We start from the raw sequence: 24,406 nt of genomic DNA on the forward strand, positions 1-24,406 counted from the left end.
CCCCCATTTGCAAAAACTGTGTGTTCCCGAATGATATAATCGTTTCTATTTTACAGTGACTCCTAATTTCTCCTAGACATCAGAATCGCCATACCGAATTTGCAGACGTATAATTTATTTAATAAATTGACGTAACTTGCTAGTATTAAAAAAATATATAAAAGCATTGAGAATTATAATTCGCATTATGTGTATTGTTCATAAATTTCCTACAACTCAACATCCTTTTGTATAAATATATTTAAAATAATACACATTTACAGAATCTTACGAATTTTCTAACACGGATTCCAAGTCTGGCGAACAAATTAATTTGTTATTCACTGGGCCAAGATTGATAAGATCACCGGTTTGTGATGCAGCGTCTATTTTTACAGCTAAAAGGTCCTGAAAAGTAATTAATTACTTGAAGGATTGCGATAATACTTTTGTGCTCGAATTACAAATTATAAAAATACAATTTTATACCTGTTGAAAACGTTGCTGCGCTCCAATATCGACAAAAAAACACATCTCGCCAATACGTAATCTCGTTTTACCCGATTTTAAAATTTCGAGTTTGCCTAAAAGACCATCTCTTAAACCTTTTAAGGTACAACGCTCGGTTTTTGCTTTACTATCACTACGAGTACTTGTATTTGGTTTTGATCCTGCTTCCTCTCTATTAGATTCCAGACCTGGCAGAGATTCTGGAAACTGTTGATCAATTATTAAATAATAGTTATAATGGATTCATATGATATTCTTACCTGTATTAATGTATAGGAATTGGCCTTGTTTTCGATTATTTGAGAAATTATTTTTTTAGAAATTGTGATTTCTTCCTTTTTGTCTTGCTCGCTTTCCTTTCTTTTTTCTATATTTACGGCTATGGAAGAAAAAAATTATATATGTATATGAGTTCGATAAGATTACTAAAAGAGGATATCTTAAACTTACCTTCACCATTTTCTGAGATGGTCGGTTTGTTATCGGTCTTGTCATTATCAGTCCCATCATATATATCCTTTTTAACTCGTGGCAGTGTAAGAGGACACATCTTTTCATCAGCATCAGTATAAGGGTCATCCTCGATAAAATCATCTCCTGACAGACTCTGTAATTTCTTCTCTTCTTCTATTTTATCGATAATCTTACTTTTAATTAATTTTGGTTTCACCAGACGTCTTGTAGCACTTCCTGTGCTACTGGAAGTTCTAGGACCATCAAATTTTCTAGGTGCGGTAGGTGCCGTATATATTCCTTCCGACCATACACCAACGGACTAGAAGTATAGAATAATCCTATTATTTATATTATAAAATTGATATTTATGATTATAAGATATTGAATACACCTAAAGAAAAACAAATTCACGTGTGATATTAAGTCAACGATCTGCCTGTATATATATATCTCGATTTGTAAGAGGTTAATTGGAGAGTTTAAAGATTGCGAGTAAAGGAATGAGATGGTAAATCATTTTGGAAATAAATAATGAACTAAAAGTAATATTAAATTAATAATATAAATAATTGATGAATATATGAGAGCACATTAGGCATGTTAGGCTAAAAGATATTCAAAATAGTAGCATTACCTGTATTATATTTGCTTTGTCTCCTCGTCCACGTCCTCTGTCACCTCTCCCTCGTTCCCTTCCGCGATCGCTGTTTCTCGATCTCGCCTGCTCGGTTTTGACCGAGATCGCTGGATCGCTGAAATCGAATTACCTTTAGCATTTAGACTATGTTGCAAATTAATTAAATAGCTTACTCCTTTTTCTTATTCCTTTGAACGTTGAGATTTGGCGTGTACACCTTCTTCGGTTTTTCAGTCTTAATGTTTCCACCCAGGGTCAGGTCCCGCGGCAGCCGGTAGGACGTCAGCCTCTGCGTGGTCGTGGGTAAGCCTGGCTCCATTTTGATGTTCGTCACCCTTTCCAAAAGCGACGAGGTCGACGGCTCCGACGATACAGACGTGCCAGGTTCTATCTTCACTCGCACGTTCGCGTGAAGGGCATCGTTCGAACCGTTTGAAGCCATGTTCACAGACGGTCTTCTATTTGTTAATAAAGCAGTACATACGTCCGTGTGCTCCCGTTTCCAAACACAGCACGATTCTCTTTCTTTTATTCTCTATGTTCTGACACGTCCATAGATTTATCTTTCAGGATTGATCAGCATTTTGTTCTGCAACAATACAATGCGTTCTCTCATCAGTCAGCAATTAACCTCAAATACTACCAAATTTAAAGCGATATTGTCGCAACGCCTCGATTGTCCGTCCGTCGAGAGGTTTGAGAAAAAGAGAAGAACTTTGCGACTGAACACTCGCACAATTAATACCTGAAGTTTGCATCGAGGTTACGCACAGTGCGAATTTCTTTATGCACAGTATTTTCCACGTGCCCTACCACGCTCGATGTGTTTAGCAGTGTTTAGCCTGTCTCTCGGTCGCCATGTTAGTTAGATCTGCTCTTTTTAGCTAAACTTTTTGCACGGTTTATATTTTCTCTTTTTCTCTCCAACGTGAAAAGAAAAAGAGGAAAGATGAATCGTGCAAGAAGTTCAGCTAAAAAGAACATCAGGACCTGTTATCAATCAAAGATCCAATTCTTTACAGCTGTACTTTTTGTACCTTTTATGCTTCTATTTTTTTTCTCTTTCTCTATAATCTCTAATTATGCATCTATTTCCATAGACTTAGAAAAACCAAAATGGATAGGAGCAATAAATTCGGGATGAAAGCAATAAATTAGGACTTAATTATGCCGAATTTTTTTTTAATTGCTTAATTTATGATAGAAAGATATAATATTAACTTTTTAGAATTATCCGTATATCTATTCTGTTTTAATTAAATATAATTACTGTATATAGAAATTCTGAAATTTTAGTTAAATTATAAAGCTATGATAATATAAATATAAGTATAACAGTATATATGCGTGATAGAACGTGTGAACAAATGGTACATATAAATAGCTCCAGAAACTTTTTTCACGGTTCTTTAACATATTGAAAGTATTAAAAAGTGAGATATTAAAAAGAAGTTCGGTGATAAGCTCTCTTCTAAAATTATGCAATTATAGTTTGTATGAAAACTTTATGTGTTAAACAAATAATTGTAATTGCATGATTTGATTCGATTTCCATCGATTCTAATCTATCAATTAAATTCCCGCCGATGTTCGTCAAAATATTTCTTTGGCCGGTATTCATAATCAGATCTTATTTCAAGACCGTCTTAAGTAATATCTTAAGATGCTAATATGATATCTTAAGATTGTACTTAAGATGGTCTTAAATATAAGAACCGACTATGAATACCGGCCTTTATTACGACAAGTTAGATCGTTTGCTGCGAAGTTCGCGTCGAGTTCGATATCGCTCGGAGGGTCGCAGCGGCGTCGTTCTGACAGATTTCGAATCGCGAAGTTCAGGGTGTTGTACGTCCTCTACGTCACACTTCGCAGGAGTCACGGGACGCGCGGCGTCGCGGATCCGAATCCGTACCGTATCTCTCGCGATTGTTTCGAGCAGAAGGTGAATTTCGCGCGCGAGGGACTCCTGCGGGTGCATCGGACAGTGTCGGGGGTGTCGTTCGAGTTAACGAGTCGATGAAGCGAAGTGTGCTCGTATATAACTTGTAACCGTCGCACCGGTCGCGCGCGATTTCGGTGTCCATTTTTGCGCGTCTGGAGCAACGCAATGAGATCCTCGTCGCACGTCTCCGCAGTCTCCACTCTCCATCAGCTGTTTTCTCGCCGAAGCGCATCGTAAATCTAAACAGCTGCCCGACTATCGCCAGGTATGTGCATATCCCTTTTGTAATTATATCATACTTGTGCGATCATATGAATGTCGAATATGTGGCAGAGAAATTTAGGGTCGCCATTTGCTGATTCCGCGCGTTGCGAGAATCGACGAATCGCCATCAAAATAAATCATAATCGTGATGCAAATAAGACTTTTAATTGAATCGCAATTGTTTTCATGTTTTAAGGTTAATTCTCCCTCAGATTAATGCCAGAATAAAAAATCAAACTTGCTTTCGATCGATTCTATATATTTTGAACGTCGCGTTTCATCTTTTTCGAGCTTTCCAGGAAAGTTACATATATTCAATGCTATTTTATTTATAACGAAATTTTTGTTACGGAAGACGTGTTATAGGCCAAAAAGAATTAAAAGACGGGCAGCTTTAGGCTGAGAAAAGAACCGAAGCCATCGAGCAACGTCGATCTATTTCGCCTAATTTGAAAAAGTCTCGTACATTACATTTCTCTCGACAAATATTGCGGCCGGAACGAAAAGCAGTTAGTCGGTACACTACTGATGGTAACGGAGAAATACCGTTACCTACCCACGTTAAATAAATATGAAACAATTAGTCGCTGTGTGACGCCTGACGAAGTCGCCGTGAAAAGTTTGTTTCTGCGACGAGAGAGACGGCAATCGTCAATCATCATGCGTTAAATTTCTTCATCGCGAATAAAGTACGACGTAATTAATATTAAGAGACATTTTTCATTACATTGTGATAGCAACGACGGCGCTTCACAAAAAATCAAATTCGCTTGTATGCGTTGATAAACAAAAATCATCCAGAAATATCAATTAAGTAAATTTTCAGAATAATTCGTGATTATATCGATAATTTGCATAAATGAATACATAAAGAATTGTTTATTAAATGAAATCTTCTCCAGTGATATTGATTTAAAGATTCGCAAACTAAAGATTTTACTTTAGAGCGCTTTTATAATCTGTATCTTCGTAAATTTTGAGAGAATAGTTTAAACTTTAAAGGGATAAATTCGAGTGATTTGCGATTAAGTTATCTTTCGCCGAATTAAAAAAAATATATATTTAAGAGAGATGTTTGATTTCTCTGTATAAATTTTCAAAACTTGACGGTGTATTTTCTTGCATCGCCTTCCGCGTCTGCTCGCGCTCGCAGATAAGCGCGCGCGGTATCTGCGGCGCGGCAACCTGCGGAAGACGGCGGCGTCGGCGCCGGCGGCGTGACGTTTTCAGGACGGCTAGTAGCGGCAGCGACATGGGGCAGGAGGAGAGCACCGTCGGCGCGGATGAGGTCATCGTATGGTTTTTTAGCCGCGCCGCGCGCCGGCAGTCGCGACGCGGAGCGCCCGAACGCCGGCCGCTGCTGCACGCGTTCCCGCTGCTGCCGCCGCCGCACGCGTTTAGGTGCCGAGCGAGCGGGCGAGCGAGCGAGCGAGCGAACGAGCGTGCGCCAGGACATGCGACGACGCGCCACGTGCCACGGCGCCGTGCGTTTCAGCGTGCCCGCGAGTTCACCCAGGTCGTCCTCCGGCAGGAGGTGAAAATTCGGAGCAAACCCGCTACCGGCATTCGAATATTGCCTCTCCTCCTAAATCCTTCCGCAACGCGCGAATCCCCGCGCCAGGGGTGAATCCCCAAATCCGTGGATTCCGCTGAGCGACGCACGATCTACGATCGATCTCGATCCCGCGCGATCAACGTGAGATGAGGGCCCGCTTGTATAGAACGGAAATTTAATTTATCTCCATAAATATGCACGTGGTGTTCGATAATCGGTATAACCATGGGAAAGTGAGTGAGTCCTGTCAGGGGACAAGGTGTTCCGCGAGGATTAACACTTCTGTTTCGAAAATAGCGCCACTTCGAAGTAATACGTTGCGAGCAGATTGTAGATTTTATAGAAAAGAGACATCCTTGCGAATTAAATTCTGACAGGAAACAGACCACTCTCCGACTTTGATCGACCAATTGTCCGCTCACTTTTATACCTAATTTCTCCACGACGAATATTTCTTTCTTTCTCCATGATGCGGCGTCGCTTTCACGAGAAACGTGCGTTGATAACAAGCTATACTTTAGATATATTTCTGCCTCTCGACGAGTGTAATTTGCATAGTGAAGACTTTCTTCGTGCTGACTGTCCTTTCTATAATCCGATACGATTATTTTCACAATGCACAGCTGTTGCGCGGTGCATACAGGACAGGACGCCGTCACGCATGACAGTCGTATTCGCGTTACCTGCGTGTCAGAAACCGGGAATTGAAACCGGTACAATTTCGGTGAGTTCACGTTTCCACGCCATATCGAAGTATGACGGTAATCTCTATATTTAACTGCAAAAATTGACGTAAGAATATACGTTTTCCGTATCTTATCTATACATTTTCTTATCTTATCTTACATAACATCGAATTCTTGACGTTCTTAAAACTCGATTCGCCGAAATTACGTCCGTTTCTTTTTATATCGGTATACAACATAAATTTGAATACAGTTCAGAATTAAGACTGGTGATTTGCTTCGAAGGCTTTAAATTTTGAAGCTTCGAAGTTCCGAAGGTTCAAAGGGTTTGAAAACAGCTTAAATTTCGAAGGTTCGAAGTTAACTTCGACGTCTCGAGGGTTTCGATATTCGAATTCTGAAGCTTCGGAGTTTCGAAAGATTGAAGACACCTTAAACTTCGAAGGTTTAAAGTTTCAAGTTTTCGAAGTTGTCAAAAGTAACCCTATTCAGAATCATTTCTTATTCGTTGCTATCGATACAATCCAACGTAGTTTCAGCTTGTGGCGTCGACGTTAGAACTCATCGAAATTAACGATAGTTTCGATTACTGATCGTGATTCTGCGAAAGGGAACGAATTGATTTCGGAGCGCCGTTTCTGACTTCGGCCGTATATAGAAGAGCGGATTTGAAGTTCGGTCAGCCGCAGCAGTTCTTAAACCTGTTCTGTACTCCCCCTCAGACATCGGATACATCGACGGGTTTTCGAGCAGCTGAAGTATCCGAGAGCGTGTCTTCCTGAAAGTCTTTCGCGCCGGGAATCTCTTCTTTCAGAATCCTCTCATTAGCCATCCCGTGGTCGCGGACGGGTTATTTCGCGCCTCCGAATGCGATATTTCGCGCTTTCCTCATGAACGCGCGTCGATATTTAAACATAAACGTCGTTTTAAAATTTTCGTATGTGAAGAAATATGGACAATATTATTTTGGAAATACTTACGCAATTATCTTTCGCGCGATTACTTTTCATTCATAATGTTTTGTAGTATTAGGATCATCATCACATTGGAAAAGTCAGTAGTGTGTTTGCGTTAGTAAGGCTAAAGATACGAATGTAACAATAAATAGATAATTGGGCTTACAGCTGACAGCAATGATTGTTCAATGTGTTCCGAAATGTCGACGCTGACATAACGTGGTTTACGTGGTTACGAATAGATAAAGATTGTGAGCCTTGCGCATACATATATTTCGCGATAAGCAGTTAAAAATGTCTCCATGAAATGTCGATAAAAATAATAATAATAAATATTGCTTGCAAGGTTATGATAGCGGCTTATATAAAAATGTTATGTAATAAGATATATTAGAAACTATGTAAATAATTTATTAGCAGACGTTATACATACTCCTTTTTATAATAACTAATCTTATGATTTATAAAATAAAATAAAACAGAGTATTACTAATATAAGAGAATATAATAAATCGATCAGAGCATTGATGATAGAAAAAGTTGCTTTTAATACAATTAAATGTTAAATCATGTTTGGATTATTAAGAATGGAAAAGGCATATTTGGACATTTTCAATTTCTTGCTTAATTAATTATGCTTTCAAAGAGTTTTCTCTCTTTGTATTATAAGCTGATTATATCTGAAGAAAATTACGTAAGGTGGTATAACTCAATCTTAATATTACATATGTCAATTAGAAAAAATATAGTTACTTTAATTTAAAATTGATCTATCTGTTTTATGTAATTATTATAAATAAATTATTACCCGAATACGCATTATTGTTAGAATAATCGTCACGTTCAAGCTTTAGTCTTTTTATTTTATATTTTTTTAAGTAGAGATGTTATGAAATGTAAAAGTATGTTTGAAAAAATCAGGCTCTGATAATGAAGTTGATGATTAGAGAATGAAGAACAATATCACATTTGTGATATAAATTACTATAACATTTGAAAAAAATCATCGTAAGACGACATGAATGAAGATATCGGATCTCTCCATTCTCGTAATATGTATTTACGCCTCTCTTTTGCCCACCTCCCGCGCAAATTCTTTCAGATCGGCGAAAACAAACGCGTGCTCCGAGATAGCACGTGCTCGCGAGCGTCGAGGCGCGCATGCGCGTCCCCGAGACGCGTTTCAAATCTCGCGTCTCTCGCAGACGGAAACGCGCGTTCCTCGCTCAAATGTCGCGGCTGCGTCTTCTCCCCGACGTCTACGGCCGCGACGGCAGCGATTCGTTGCCGGATATTAATATCAATATACCGTACAGTTAGCCGTTCGCGGATCTCGCGAATGTACGCGCGAGACTCGCGGGACCATTCGGATTCGCGAAACCTTTGTGCTGGATGACCGCACGTGAATGAACTTCCGAACTTTCGCGATATGACGAGAATCGAAATGGAGTTTATCAGTGTCGCGAACTCTCGGAGTGAAAAGTGACATCGGACATCGTGTTCTCTCGTTGTCGATCCCCGACAGTGGACGGGGTGCACGAACGGGATCAAAAACTGTGAATTGATCTAATATCAGGAGTGACTTAACCTGTGTTGGAAGATGAACGGGGTGCAACGGACTCCCGTCGAGGCTTTTGACGCAAAGGTAGAGGCTGAATCTTTTACTCTAAATCAATCTACAGCTAAAATTATTAGACACTCTGTTAAAATAAAGTTTTTTCAAAATAACATTTATTGTTGAAAGAAAAAATAAACGCATAAACGCGTTCATGATAATGAACGTTTTAGTAAACAACTTTTAAGCAATAGAAATTTTTTCTGGTATTAGATTCAGTTACAGCATAATGATTAGGATGCCTAATAATTTTGGTCAAGGTTGTAGTGGGATCTACCAGATTTCACGCTTTGTGTGCAAAAGTGATTTTTTTTTCGAAGCCTGGCCATACAATTAAAATATGTTTACGCTTTATGCACTAATTGTAAGTTTATTTCCTTACAAGAACATATTCACAAAGCATTTCCTTTTATAATTTCTTTAGTAAGTGGAGATTTCCTGCTGGAATTCTCAGGCAATAAATGAAACCTTATCTGTAAATTTCTATTCTATTAGAAAATTTCGTTCTCATAAACGCTATCTAAAATGTGTCCTTCCTTTCCTTATATAATGCGTTTTAAAAGATAATGTGTTGAATAATGGTGAAAATCAGTAAATATTTCTGAGATCGCGCAGTTAATCGATTTATTATCCTAATCTTTTGCAGTTCGTTAGTTTGCTAATTGCACGCTTTGGCGTACTACATATTTATTGATCGGGACGTGCTTTTGTTTGCAATTACATATTTAGCTAACCACATTTATTTCATGTGTCTAAAGTTCTAAATTATTTAAGTTGTATTATCCTTTGATAATTACAATTTTGCGAATCCAGTATTACCGCTGAAGCTGAACAAATTTCTGAATAAAAAATAATGTATCTACTTTAGTATGTACAGAACCTGGCATGCAAAAACTCTGTGCAGACATGAGAAACTTATAGAATACCTACTTTGAAATCGCAACGTCACGTTTTACGATATCTCTACGTGTGTAAAACACTGCGACAGGGTATGAGATATCGTATTGTTTTTACCAGAAATTTAAATTCAAGTAAAAGCAAAACGTAAAACAGCGAGCCGTAAAATTTTCTTAAGGTATACATGAAGTCAAATCGAAAAATTCCGAGCGTATTTTTCCATGACGCGACTCACTGAAGGCTCGTGCCTAATGGATCGAATCGATGCGATTTGAGTTTGTGCAAGGTGCATCGTGTCACACGTGTGCGTTTACGATGACCGTGGCCTGCGTAACCTAGTACCTGCGATGCCCTTGAACCGGATTGTTCCGCGCTATCCAGGAGTACGACTGTCAGAGCGGTGTCGTCGAGTATATCGAGATAACGTATCTACACACCCCGTGTCCTTTTTACGTGCATCTTTTCGAGTAGCTGGTTAATGACGTTTTCTAATATTCGTATGTCACGCAGTTTTAATTATACCGCAGTTAATTGCAAATTCCTCTGTTTTATCAGTCTTTAATTACAAACGAGTAATTATCATAGATTGTTTCATACATCGAGACAAATGATATGAGAGAGAATAGTAATTAAAACAACAAGAGTTATATTCTTGTTAAAAGAAATTGTAGAGCAATTTCTTTCGTTTAGTGAGAGATTGAATTAGAATTATTAAATGCCTCAGTTCTTTAATAACTCACGTAGTAAAATTTTTACATATACATTACTATTCTTAAACTTGGAGCTTATGTACGGCGTATTATCATCTTCATCTGGAACTGATGTATTATTTAACGAGTGACCTTGGCTGAGCTATATATGGAACTTTTTTAGCACCTTAAGAATGCCAGCTTTTACTATCTCAGACATTTTTTATGCTCTCTATGCTATTCCATGCAAATTTCTAAATTATAGAGCATTATGCTATACCTTGCTTATATCCTGATTATGTGCTTAGCGTATTATACATACTTTTGATTTCGGTCGGCTCATTCAGCAAAATGGCACAATGCTCTTTTCCTTACCGGAACATTAAATCGATCGCGCTTAGATTATATCCGCGACCTCGCATGCCGTGTATAACTTCGTACGGCACGGCAAACGGCACCCCGTTTTCATCGAGGACAATGTATTTACGTAGTTTTAAAAATCGCTCGTGTTTGCTGAAATATCATTATCATATCGTTAGCGCATCGAGGGTCTTTATCTCTATTACGCACTCTATAGCTATTTGTGTGTCGCGATTAAGACAACATTGATAAGATTTCCTTAAATTAATATTCCGATGCTGTACACGGAAAAAAAATAAAGTTGCTTCAATTAAACGTCGACGTCACGGGCTTCCACAAGCATAAATAGTTCAATTGGATATTATTGGACCAAATATTTAAATTATTAAAACAATTTATCTGATATTTTTTGTTCATTAATATTGATGTTGCATCAATAAATTTTACCTCAATAACACTGATGCTGTTGATACCAAAAATGATGCTGTTGATACAACAATATTTCTTTTTTCCGTGTAGAGACACGAAAATGGTCTCTATGCTTCGTCATCATGATCGAGAAATGATTAGCATTTATATTTTATTAGTAGTTAGTAGTATCTCATAATTTATCTCTTTTTGTTTATTCTTAGAAATCGCATATGATTATTTTTGACAAATTCAATTCTTTATGTATCTTTTGACAATTAAGAGTTAGTTACTATCTATTTGATTGAATTACGTTTTATTTTATTTTAGTAATTAGAGCGAAGTAGGCATGTCAGGTTAGTCGAGAAGAGGAGGAAAAAAGTAAAATGTACAGCAAGGCCAATTGAGAAGATAAAAATAAGCGGACTTATTTTTTCCCCGTAGTGGGTGTTCCCTAATATAAGTCTTAGAATTCGCTGCTTGCTGGACAACTTTAAGCTTTGCGCGGGCGTCATCCGAATACGAGATGAATCTCTGTTAATCTCGGTTCAACGTGAGATCTAGTTACGAACGGGAAAGGAAAAAAAACGGGAGACAGGTGGAGCAACGCGCCGGTTTCTTGCCGCAAAATCGAGCCGAGTTCACCCACTTTCCTTCGGTCTGTCCCTCAAGGTAGCCAGCGGCGGAGAGCATTACCATTCGGTAATCTACTCGCGTGTGCATGCGTGTGGGTCGAACGTAATGTGTAATTAGGTGCCTTAGCGCGCGCCGTGACCGGTGCACTGATGTAACGCGATATCTATGGTGATAGAAGTAAGAAGTAAAGGCTCATTCAGAATTGCCACGTCGTTGACCTTTCCTCGATCCTAGGATGATTGATCCCCTTCTGATACATTAGGATCGATAATCGAATGAAAAAAGTTCGAATGATAAAAATATTAATCTTTTTCATCTTTCCCAAAAATTACCCCGTAGGAAAACAAGAATATTTTTTTAATTTTAAATAAGCTTTCGAAAATTTAAAAAAATTTTTTACTTTTTTCAAAGACAGACGTTCAGCTTATGATAAATTAAATAGTCAAAATACTTTGAGATATATAAAATATTTATTTAATTTTACTGAAAAAAATTAAGACTATACTTCATATGTAGGAAAATAATTAACAAACAATATAAAATTACTGTAAATGTCAAGTAAATTTATAGTAAATTTATAGTAAAATTATATTGGTTTTGTGCCCTTTAATTTGTATAATATATCGAGTTTGTATTATATGAAAAAGCACGTGCCAACTAAAATAATAACCGATCTGAATAATGCAGTCTGAAATAATGAACCTAAAAGCTATATTATGTTAACAATAGGTGTCTCTATTATACATGACATTTTCTTTTGTATCAGTTACATGCTACATCTGTGATACATGCGATACATCGGGTATAGATACATACAACAAAATTAGAAATTCACAGACTAAATTTCATTTGACTAATACAATTTTAATAATATAGCATCAAACGACGCATAGAATAGCTATAACAAAAAAGAATCATATTGCACGCCGAATGCACGTCCGAGTAAGCATTATTAGCATTATTAATCTCAATCGAATCAAACCGTTTTATCGCGTGACGAAAGGCGAGTCCGTGAAATAATAAGTTTCGAGCGTCGCGTCGCGTCGCGTCGGCCTGAATCCATACGATTTAAACGCACTTCTTCTTGCGAACAACTTTTTCTCGCGCAGTTGTTATTTACGAGTCCGCGCCAGATACGAAATGATTTTAATATTTTACCCGAACGTAAGATCGTTGCCAATTTCGGCCGGATGGCAACGGATGTAAGTATAATTCTCACGTGGGATTATGCTAATTTCCCCGGAACACGTAATTCTCACTCTTTCGGTCTCACCGCTTCTTCTCACATAAGATTCGCTATATACTTACAGCGCGATCGTTCTGTCAATTCGGAATTTCCTTCTTGGGGTAGTGTGATCTCGTGGAAACAGGGCGTGATAATATCTGCCGTGTAACGCAGATATCGAGCAAAAATGATACCTACTCGGTAAGACAACTTACGTTGTTGATACATTGCTTCTCGTTTCTTATTGCACACATGCGCCAATTACGTCTGGGACGACTTGGATATATGCAATTGCATGATTTCAGCCGATCGTAGATAGAACATATACACGGTGCTCTCTTCCCTTCGAATTTTGTCGTTGTCCTCGATACACGAGTGGAGCTAAACAAGACAGGTTTATTGTCCTCGACATTTTTTGACCTTCTTTAGAGAGACGGCGACGGCCGCATGAGCGACGTCGTCGGGACAACCCAGTTCCACCGAGCGTATACGCGTCGGTCGTATGCCGCCCTATCTATAAGAGGGTATCCAGTTTCCCCGTTATGGCATTGTGCTAATTGGAAAGAGACCTTTTTTTTTCCTTCAAGAGAGCACGTCGATTCGCGCGATTCATTAGCATTCTTCGCGCGGCTCTTCGACGCCTCGCGACACTCCGAACTGTTATACTCGATCGAGACGTTTCCGCGCCATCAGATGCAAGCAATTCGATAAAAACTGTTGCGATTAATTACACTCGCATAAGCATCGTATATCATCCTTCTTCTCACGGAAAGTGCGATGAAAAATGTACAGATATGGTAACAGCAAAAATGGAATCATAATTGTTTTATCGAAAATTTATTTTGTTGACCTTTCCTCATTTTTGCACAGTTTCTAATTTCACGTATATTATAAAAAATCCATATTTCGTTAAAGTAAGACTTTGCTGTGTTACGTTTTAGTATATAGATATTTACAAGACGTTTCTTGGCTTGTCAAGGTAGTCGATTGTAATTAATTGCAAAGTGTAACAAATACGTGATAGCTTTGACAGATTTGTTCTGTTTCGTAATCGTCCTTCACCGTTCCTATCTTGGAATTTCATGAATTAGTCAAATTAGTTTTGATTAAATCCGTATTGCACACAGCCCCTTTTCTCGATAATTTTGCTTGAATAATTCGCTGTTATATGAATGGTCGTCTTTAATGCTAGAGACAATACCAATGTTTCACCAAATGCTTCGATATGTTGAGATTAATATTTATTAACGTTACTCCTCATAACATTTATACTGATATCTAAACAAATTTACAATATGTGAACAAATGGAAAAATGGTTGATTTACAATTTATTAATTGGACGCAGTTCCGCAATGCAGAACCAACTTCAAAACCTTACTTTTCCGCTCGAGTAAATTTCTAGAGCGAAATATTAGAAATAAAATTCTGTGCCAACGTTATCTGAAATATAATGACCGTATATAATCGTCCTCATATACAATTTCCATGTGTTATGCGTTTTTAGAAAAAAATATCTTGTCTAGTTTATGATATCACTTGGCGATGCAGAGATAAACTAAAAATCATGAAAATGGCGCTTGGTTCCTTATTGCATAACTGCATCCAATTATATACATAATGATTAATACTTTTGTTTTTTTAATTGATCATTTTTACCGCGATGATTGTCATAATTTTATATTATTCAGACGCGATCAGCTAGTTTGTCCGCGCGAAAGACCTACTCGTTCTTATCTCAAGTGAAAGCAACGGGGAACCCATTCGCGTATAGGCGCTTTTTTGTCGGTGACTTTTTCGGTTTCGTATTACCATATGCGCTGGACTTTCACGAGGTGTGCGACGCATACGTCGAAAAGTGCTTCGATATCCTCGATCATCCGGATCGTAAAGACGGTCGTTCTTTCGAACGACGGAGCGAGAGCTGGCGATTAAAGCTAACGATGTAATCCAGGATTGTTTGGATACAATGTATGATTATAAAGCCGGTTTGCATTTAGATCACGTAATGGGAGCGAACACGCGAGATGAGAAACAAATCTTGCTTCTTTATTGCATCTTAAATATATTTATTTTTGCTTTTTTATTATTAATGTTACTAATATGTTACTTCATTTATTTTAATAACTTTATTTAATTTTATTATATATTATACATATATCATTACTTTTTTTATTATAGCAAGAATCGGTTTTGCACATACAGAATTAAACTAGATTTTCATTGCTTGAATAAAGTATAAATAGAAATTGTAGATGAAGCACTTATCTTATAACACTTTAGTTTTTCAATTAATGTTAGTGAGCGCATTAGGATTTACTATAAGTTTTTGGCACGATTGTCGTAATTTTGTGCGAAATTTGTACGGTTTACAGTAAAACACTTGACGCAAATCATACATCGTCGACGCGGCGCACATGCCGCTACAATTAGATCAATTGTTATCGTTTACCCGAACCCGTTATCAAGTGACGCTTGCGTTTCGCACAACGCAACCAAAACGAGAAAAAACGTTTTTCTCGAAATACGATACAATAATCACGCCTTTTTACTCTCTCATTTTAGCAATAAAGATCGTTTTACACCAATTCTTATAGTTTTTTTTTTTTTTAAATAAATTTATGTTTTAATCTATAATTTAATTAATTTGATTTTTACATTTTATCAATATTTTATTCTACTCAAATTTTATAAAAGAAAATAGATGTTCTTTTCTAAACAAACTCTTATTCCATTTTCTAATTTAATTATAGAAATGAAATATCAGTCCAACTCCAAGTGCACCAGAAACGTGCGTATTCGTCTTAATAGAGACGAATGTTCCAATGTCATCGCGCTGTTTTCTACTCTCGTATACACTAATCTGCAGAGGCTGCGTTTCGCATGACGCGTCTGGCAAAAGAAATCGGTCGCGGATGATGACGTATTGCGAGAGACGAACTTCCGCGGTGATATGACCTCGTAATAGTCGCAAGGGAGAAAGTGGGGTAATCCGTGCCCACGCTGCATTCTTTTGAATTTAAGCGCTACACGAAATATACTCATTTTCATAAGTATTACGGTGGAAGGCGATGCGCGATGGTGCACAAATGTGTGCATAAGACTGTAAATACTTCATATATATAATATTATGGTAACCCGGAATTTCTTACGTAAATAAGTAGCTTCTGTTCACGCTATACACTGACGATTCTTTTTTTCGCTTTAAGGGAAGTGTATAGGATTGGTGCTTGCCTTATCACGCGAGGAAGAAACGTCAGCTGCTAGGCAACCAGCGGGTTTTTCATAAACAGCGGGTAGACTGTTAGACGTCAATTATCGATAGTTAGCACGCGTTTGCGGTTTCGCTCCGAGCACGCGGTAGCGCCGTCATTTTTTACGTCATTGTTACGCACCATTTGTCGCATTAATGCGTGTCGGAGGTGGTCGTATCTTGAACGGCACAAAATATTTTACAATGGCTGGATGGTTGCCGCTTACGTATATTATCGCAGCCTCGAGAGTAATTAGAGGAGAGCGTGTGGTTTTTCTGCGTAGCTTTCCGGAATAGAGATTTCAATTGTCGGCGGCGATGCACGTACGATTATGTATACAGAAATGTCATGCACGCTGGCGTCGCGGTAAATGCCGGTAATAAATCAATACGTTTTCCCTGCAAAGCTCGTACACCGTGATTCAACGTTTCTCGGGCGTTGCGCCACTTCGTGCCCGCTATTTTCTCATTCGTATAGATCGCGATCGGCGCCCAAAGCGAGCTCGCGATACACGTAACGCTATAAACAGGAAACGGGGAGTGACAGTTCCACCTAACGAGATTTATCCTTGCGCGAAGGCCACGCCTGGCTTTATATAGAGCTCCGAATGTTTCGAGTTCACCGGGCGATGCATATCTCTTTTCACATAGCCATAGATTTCTACTCGAGGAGGAAATATGGCAATTACGCAGATCGATGGACGTTCCGCGCGATTATCGTCGCGACACGCTGCTTTTTGTCGGACGTTCGATTCCTTTCAAATCCTTACGTGTTTTTACCGTCCGGCAGGTTATTTTGCAAGAACGACCAGTGGAGCTGTTATCGCGTGTAACACGGTCAGACGAGATCGCGTGACTATCGGCAGTTTGTAATCCTCCGGGACTTATGCGAATATCCCGAGGGACGCTTACCTAATGTCGAGTGTGCAACGTCATTAGGGTAGCCTCTCGCAGTCTAGCCTCGGTTATCATAGCCGAGTTTCATAATCGAAGCGCGGGATAAATATAGTACGTTAAATCAGTACGTTAAATTTAATTTCCTGGTTTTAACAGGAAATGACATATATATCCTGTTAAAAACAGGAAATTAAATTTAACGTACTGATACCAAAAGATCATATCAATCATAATTGTGTGCAATTCAATTAGTTTTGGGAAAATACGCTTGTACACTTATCATATATGTACATTTGGGTGTTCTATAAATACAAAGATACATAGAGCAGTTTATTTTGATGATGTAATTCTGTCTTCCAAAACTTTGGTAAAATCGATATGGCATGTCGGTCTATAATTTCTTCCAATTAATATTCTTAATAGCTCGAAACTTGGTACAAAAAAAATGCAGGGCGTTCCCTGTACACCTTCATTATGTACTTCGTTAATGAAATGAAGCGAAACGTTTAATGAACAAAAATTCTCAGCTTCCCTCGTTTGCAAAAGTATATTTACTAGTTCTTTTTTTACATCTAACGGTTCAATTATAATCTTATAGAACTTCAATTATATCGAGATTAGCCTGGCACAATAACGGCCAGCGAGAAAATAAGAACTCATAATTTGCATGAATCGTGTAAACAGAGCAAAGTGCGCAAATGATATGAGTCATGCTCCATAATTAAACAGCGATGGCGTGATGATTCTGATTATCGCGGAAAATCGAATTCTTTCCGTGGATGTCCGTTTGTGTCATTAGTGCTTTCTAAGTGTTATTGCGTTTGAAATAAAACAGAAATCGTTGCGCGACTCGAGCGAAAAAAAAAGAAAATGTAAGAAAAATGCAAGGATGAAACATAAACACATGTTAAAAGTGTTTGTATAACGCAAACAGAATTGTTTAATGATCACAATTCAACGACGATAGATTAAATTGGGTTGCGTTGGATGCTCGGATATTATTCGAATCATTTATAATTTCACGGTTCGTCGCACGTGCACCTTCGCTCAGATTTCGCTATCTCGTTCAGTTTCCTCGATATACGAAAGCAATGCAACCTTTCACAACAAAATGTCTGACCATTAGTAATATTTTCAGTATTGCATTGTAGTATATTGCAATATTGATTTTCTTTCAGAAAAAATTAACTTTCAAAGAGTATTTCCCTATATTGATTATCTTTTAGTTAAAACATGATTTTACATTCAATCTTCTTGTTACATTCTTTTAAATTGATATTTAAACATGTTCTTATGCATGCTTTTTATGTTTTCTTTAGTTTTCAAAAAATCGTTTTTTTATTGATTATTTACGAGCAATGTATTTTATTTTTTACTGAAACAATAATGTATACATCAGATATATAATTTGTATTCGATATAATAGATTATTTAATAAATTATCGCTTTTAATGTTTGCCTTTCAATATTTTACTTTTTATGCTTGTTTTAAAAAGACAAAAACTGATCGTTTGATGACGATTAATAATTTACAGAATAAAATTTGGGGCAAATAAAATTACTATGTGTAAATTTATAATGAATATTACTGCAAACTACGATATCGAACAGTCATCTCAACACGATTGCCATGAGTTAATATAACGAGATATGTAGAACGATATTGTCGCTTGGATTGTATTTGTTCACATCAAGTTCAATCAATCGGAGTAGTTAGTGGAATATAAAAAACGCCAAAATCAATATAACAATTATATAAATGTTACGTATGTTGGGAAGAACACTGCAGAGAGAGAGAGAGAAAGAGAGAGAGAGGGAGAGAGAGAGAGAGAGAGATTCTGCAGTGTGTATAAAATATAAATATTTGAAATCTCGCGTTTTTTGGCATAGAATAATACATTGCAAGATAGTACAGTTATTAAGAAAAAGATCTTAAAAAAACATTAATCTCTTATACGATATTCTATTTCTTTTAATTTTGATTTTTTGCAATAGTCCTGAATTTATTCTATATAAACATATGTTTCGTTCTCATTGCTCATAGCGATAATTATAAATCAAGTATATACTAATAGATTTTAAATCACCTTTTATTTAATGACAGACAACTAAAGAGAGTCATATTTCGTTCAACTGAGGTTGCAAGAGCATTGGGAGTTTCTACGTGTGAAACAGGAGTAGGATTTCTTGGCAGTAAATTGTGAATCCGCACGAAAGACTGTGGTCATCTCGCAATTGTAACGACACATATAACGAATATCCGGATAAAGCAAACGACCGTGAACGCCCGTCAGACACGTAACGGTAAGCTAGATGGCTTTGAATGTCGCGTATCTCCACGTGAGATTATTGGGAGCGAACGTCTTTCACGATGTCGTATATCAAGTGTGTCAAATTAATTCTACCTCGTGGACCGTGTGAGCAATTGGAACTTTATAACTTTTATTAAAAAGAACTGTAAGGGAAATACTCGGAAAATACTGTATATATTTATAGAAGAATCATTCAGTACAACTAGCACAATATTTTAACATATAACAAAATCTTTTTTATCATGTTACAATATTTTATTGTATGCATCTGAATAAATATAAAAGAGATGTTGCCAGTATTACTTTATATCTTGACGATGGTAGTAGAAATAAACAAACAATGATTTTTTTGGGTTGATTTATAAATAGTAATAAATTACTGTTAAATAGCTGTGAATTAGAGTCCAGATTATAAAGAGTAAGTAAAGAGTTTATTATTAAAATTAAATTTACTTTCTCGACACCTGAAGACCAAAAGTAATAGCCTGATAAAGATTCTAAATTTATTTGCGCGTCCAGCTGGCTATTAGGTTAAACAGCCAAATAGCTTTGAACTTTCAGAATGGGGTGCCAACTATGGAAAGGTGAGCCTATACTCTATGGTATTAGCTTGGACACAAGAATAATCAACCGCACCCTTCGGCTCTTATCTAGGCTGCACCCTTCGTGATCGCCTCCCTTCTCTCTTCGCCTTTCGTGGCCCTGAAAGCAGACATGGTCTCGTGTAGAAACTGTCCCGAGGGAGATCAGGTTTCTTTACTGAAGACAGGAAATTAGAAATAACTGATGAGAGTATCCTTGAAGATCACTGTTCGATAAACTATAGCAAGAAACTATATGTGCGATATGGAACGAAAAATATTATTTCTTAATTACATCATAAATGGAGCATTATGCACTTTTAGGATTAACATTTTTTTTCACGCGCATATCTGTTTTATAAATTCTGTAAAATTTGTTTTTCATTACGAAGATCCAATTTATTTAGTTAACAAGAATCTTGTAAAAATCATGGATGTATAAATTACGATTTTTTATAAATCTGAATCACATAATGTATATATAGACATAGACAATCGAAAATCGAGGATTAGGAATGGAATGCTTGAAATTAGAAGTTACGTATAATTGTAAGAGTTTATGCATACTTATTCATATATAGGTTTTCATTTTTAATTATATTTTAAAATAATATACATGAAAAAACATGAAACTAAAATAGCATGATGTGATTGGTATACTGCCGTGTTTGGCGATAGAATTTCGAAATGGAAATCATTGGAGCACGGACAGTCGCTACGGAGGAAGATCCTTTTTCTCGACGTTACCAAGACAGCTTGATAAGTTTAACCTACGCGCGCATTGTTTCAGACGAACAGTGAGGCAAGAGAGGAGTTTGTCTTCTCATCTGTTATTCGCGCGACACTTCGAGCAACGTGTTTTACACTCGCGACATAATAAAGATCGACGATTTACAGGCTCATCAACTATTGTGTTTCTTAATGGAAAAAAAAAAAAAAAAAAATGCACGCGGTAAAATATACATGTTTTTCTTCAACATTTGCACAACACATAAATCATACATATCGTCATAAATTAAGATAGCATCATACGTTCTCTAATACCGCATAGAACGTATCTCTTCATAAAATAAAAAAAATTTACTTCTCGAATTGGAATTGGTTTCCTTAATGACTTCATTTCTTAACTTTTCGATGACGCATCATATCTGGTTTTATTTCTTAAAAGAATTTACACGAGTACATTTAAATGTCAATACGAGTTGATTTCAGAAACTCTTTTGTCCGTGGAATATACTTGAGGCGCATTTTGACTGTCTGTCAAACTTGATTATACATACAGCCAGCTTCTTTTCTCAGCAATCAAAAGAACGTGACACCGTCTCGCGTTTAAGTTAACGCGCATTAGCGCGAAAGCGCCTCATGCATTACTCACATATCGCGTTTAATTACAGCCGCAGTGCTTGGCCGGAAACGGTCACTGTAGTAACAGCTGATTATCTGTCTTCCTGCGCCTCGTTTTGAGATATGGGAGAATATGCCACGCTTAAATTCATCTTGACCAAGCACCGTGAAATTCTCGCGAGATCACGGATAATTTGAGAACTCTTTCTCGTGCACCACAACGCAGCAATCTGATTTCACAGGAGACAGTAATTTCAGACTCACGTTGTATACGGAATTTCTCGTATTCATGGCGCAGTAATTTATTTTGGATCTCTCATAAAAAATATAACAATCCTATTTTCTATTAGCCGGTCTATAAACCCACTTTTCTAGGAAATTGAAAAGATTAATTTAAAATGTAGATTGACTTTTCTGTATTCTCTTGAAAAAGTGGGTTGGATCATTAGAGGATTAGAAATCTTTTCGTTAATTATGCGTGTCCTCGCGAATCTCAAGCTATTCTTGTATCTTCGTGACTAAACTGCGTTCCTGCATTTAATCCGTAAAAAGATAATCCGTTAAGTTAATGTTATTTGCTGATTATTCTAATAGACATTACAAATAAGTTGACGTTGATTGCTCCTAACCAAGAGATTAAATTTCCCTTTTCTATTTATGTCACAGGTAAGTCCACATAATCGTACAACGGGACAACAAATCGCAAACTCACGGTTAACTAATTCAGATTGTGCACGTCTAGCGGTAAGTTAAGACTTTACTTTTATCTTAGCACGATCAAAGTTATTTTTACCGTTGCATTTTGCATTAAATGATTAAAAAAACGATTGGACGTAGTCCGCATCATATTTGCGACAATTGATAAAATCCTATTGTGAGGACATCAGGGTTATTATTTTTCTTTGACTATATACTTTATTACATTATTATATTTATAACAGTTGCTTTATGCAATTTTTAAGTTTATATATAATTAATAACACACACATTACATTATATACGTATATTTTTCTATGGCAAATTAATCCATTAATTATAAGCTGTATAATCAAGGCGATTTAATCTCTAATAGTAATACATTATGCAATATTATATATAATGATAAACGGAGAATATCACGGGATTCTTTTTAGAATAACACTAGATATGACTGGCTGCTGCGCCATTTAGTTTCACAAATCGCAAGGGAATGCGTTATTGAATTATTTTACGACAAGCATGACCGTCGTTCTCGGTTGTGTTAGGGTCACGTCGTTTAACATAATAAAGGTCAATTGCCCCGTGGATAAGCACGTTAGCCGTCATTGCATAATTTACGAATTATGACTCCGTCTATCCTTTCTCGCACGGCCGCTCCCGCCGCCCCTGAATATATTCCCGTCGAGCATCGCTTAAAAGTTAATCCCCTCGCACATCGTTTCCGTCGCAACAAATCTACAGGGTTCACAATTTACGGTAAAACACGTATCGATGCCTCATTTTCACGGCACCTACGCGAGATTCCTATACCATTTTTCGCACCTGCGACGAAAGATGTATACACCTCGGGAAATTATCATGACAAGATAAATTTAAATTGATGGAAAATACGAACGGAAAATTTAAATATTATATATAGTTAAAAAAATAGAATAGAATGTAATAGTGTTAATATACAATAAACAGGAGATAAAAAAATATATATTTATAAAGATATGTAAGAATAAATAAAAGGCAAAGTTCTGTAAACAATTTTAATTTATCTTTACGTACTGATTTTACTTAATTAAATATAAATATATATTTGAATACACTTTTATGTTTTAAAATTATTTTTATATGTATTTTTATGTGTAAGCGGTTAGACGTTATATAGATTCGAAATTTATAAATTTTATAAACGAGCACCTTATATATTTCGAAGTAAACCAGTCTGCAGTCGTGAACGATGATGCAGCATCACCGTATTAGGATTTCTAACAATTACTGGCACTGTGTTTATTACGAGAAACCGTAATCTCGTAAAGTTTGTGGAATTGCATGCGTAATGGCATAAATGGGAAACGAGGGCCGATCTCGTCGTTAAAACCGCATGGCGTTAAACTCTACTTAACCGAGTCGTTCTTCTAAAACCTTAAACTGCGAAATTCCACATAATGTTCCTAATCCTATCATAACACACTACAAAGTGCTGATTAAATCGGCAATTCTGCTTTAAAATAAATTTTTTTTAAATTTTAATTGACACTATGCGCAGAGATATTTTAAAAACATGTTAATTTAGTTTCTATAGAATGCGAAAACGCAATTATTCAGTTACGTTTTTATCTTTCTATCACAATTTCGTGTAAAGAATGCATTAAAAATGTATGAGCGCTCGTACGTGTTACTACTACATAGCTGAATTAATGTTCGTTTCGATATACTAACTTATTGACTTATCAGTAATTCTCCTAATTACACCGATAGTGATTAAAATAGATAGTGGAAAGCCAAGGTTTATTCGTATCTGGTATAATTCAACTTGTACCACAGAAATCGAGTTTTATCCAGTCACAGATTCGGCTCTCACAATCGTCAGAATTATCGGCTATCGAGAATATCGATTCTCGACCTCCCGTTCGACCGTCACCTCATATACGCGATAGGTTGTCGCGTACTTAATTAAAACTCGCGTGTCTAAATATAGCGACCGAGTGCCACGGCATTCCAATCGTGAACATTGGTTGGTTAAACGCACGCGAACGTATTTGTATGTGCCCGCGAACCAATACAGGACGTCTTCGTGTCCACCTGCGGATTCAAATGACACTTGTCGGAAACCCGCGAGGCTCATCAAAAGCTTTATTTATGTATACATATATTGCGGATAATTAAACAAAAATTCGTTCAGGTATAACATATTGTTAAGCTTTTTATGCGGGAGGGAAAGAGCATAGCCTAAAATAGAAGGATCTCATTTTTATGACATATTTTCATCACTCTTATCTCTATTTTATTTTTTCTGCAGGAAATTCTAAAGAATGTGATTGATTTTCTATTAAAAAAAAAAAATACCCAAAACAGATCATGCGCATTATATTGGAGTATATAAAAAGCATATTACACTTTCGCGTCTCTACGTATAAATATCAGATGATGTGATTAGCAGCGAAAACGCCGGCTTAGTAACGATATATCGCGCTATACGCGACATGGGTCTCTTTTGCGCACCGCGATTGTTT

At 36.9% G+C, this 24,406-nt stretch overlaps 2 protein-coding genes across 2 annotated transcripts in view; one reads left to right on the forward strand and one right to left on the reverse strand.

Annotated features, from left to right (window-relative positions):
• Positions 1 to 173: 173 nt before the first annotated feature.
• Positions 174 to 2,414, reverse strand: LOC112465219 (DNA-directed RNA polymerase III subunit RPC4). Its single transcript, XM_025032684.1, has 7 exons — positions 2,328 to 2,414; positions 1,756 to 2,171; positions 1,580 to 1,697; positions 940 to 1,264; positions 750 to 868; positions 469 to 696; positions 174 to 387 (listed from the first exon to the last, which is right to left on the reverse strand). Exons 2-7 carry the CDS (start codon positions 2,022 to 2,024, stop codon positions 268 to 270), a joined length of 1,179 nt encoding a protein of 392 aa, XP_024888452.1. The 5' UTR covers positions 2,025 to 2,171; positions 2,328 to 2,414; the 3' UTR covers positions 174 to 267.
• A 5,923-nt stretch (positions 2,415 to 8,337) lies between these two features.
• The window catches only part of LOC112465207 (four and a half LIM domains protein 2), a 112,679-nt gene continuing 96,610 nt past the window's right edge, over positions 8,338 to 24,406 (forward strand). Inside the window, exon 1 of the mRNA XM_025032655.1 lies at positions 8,338 to 8,633. Coding sequence (XP_024888423.1) covers positions 8,589 to 8,633 — 45 coding nt within the window. The 5' untranslated portion in view covers positions 8,338 to 8,588. The remainder of the gene's footprint in view (positions 8,634 to 24,406) is intronic.

Source organism: Temnothorax curvispinosus, unplaced genomic scaffold (genome assembly GCF_003070985.1).
Source record: "Temnothorax curvispinosus isolate PA1 unplaced genomic scaffold, ASM307098v1 QBEX01015018.1, whole genome shotgun sequence".
In the NCBI taxonomy this organism is placed as follows: Eukaryota; Metazoa; Arthropoda; class Insecta; order Hymenoptera; family Formicidae; genus Temnothorax; species Temnothorax curvispinosus.

Bases quoted from the DNA above. Each gene is read 5' to 3' on its own strand.
- LOC112465219 (XM_025032684.1), bottom strand. From the start codon at position 2,024: ATGGCTTCAAACGGTTCGAACGATGCCCTTCACGCGAACGTGCGAGTG. The intron at 1,698-1,755 runs GTAAGCTATTTA...ATTCGATTTCAG, and splicing joins CAAAGGAATAAGAAAAAGGA to CGATCCAGCGATCTCGGTCA. The intron at 1,265-1,579 runs GTAATGCTACTA...CTATACTTCTAG, and splicing joins ACAAAGCAAATATAATACAG to TCCGTTGGTGTATGGTCGGA.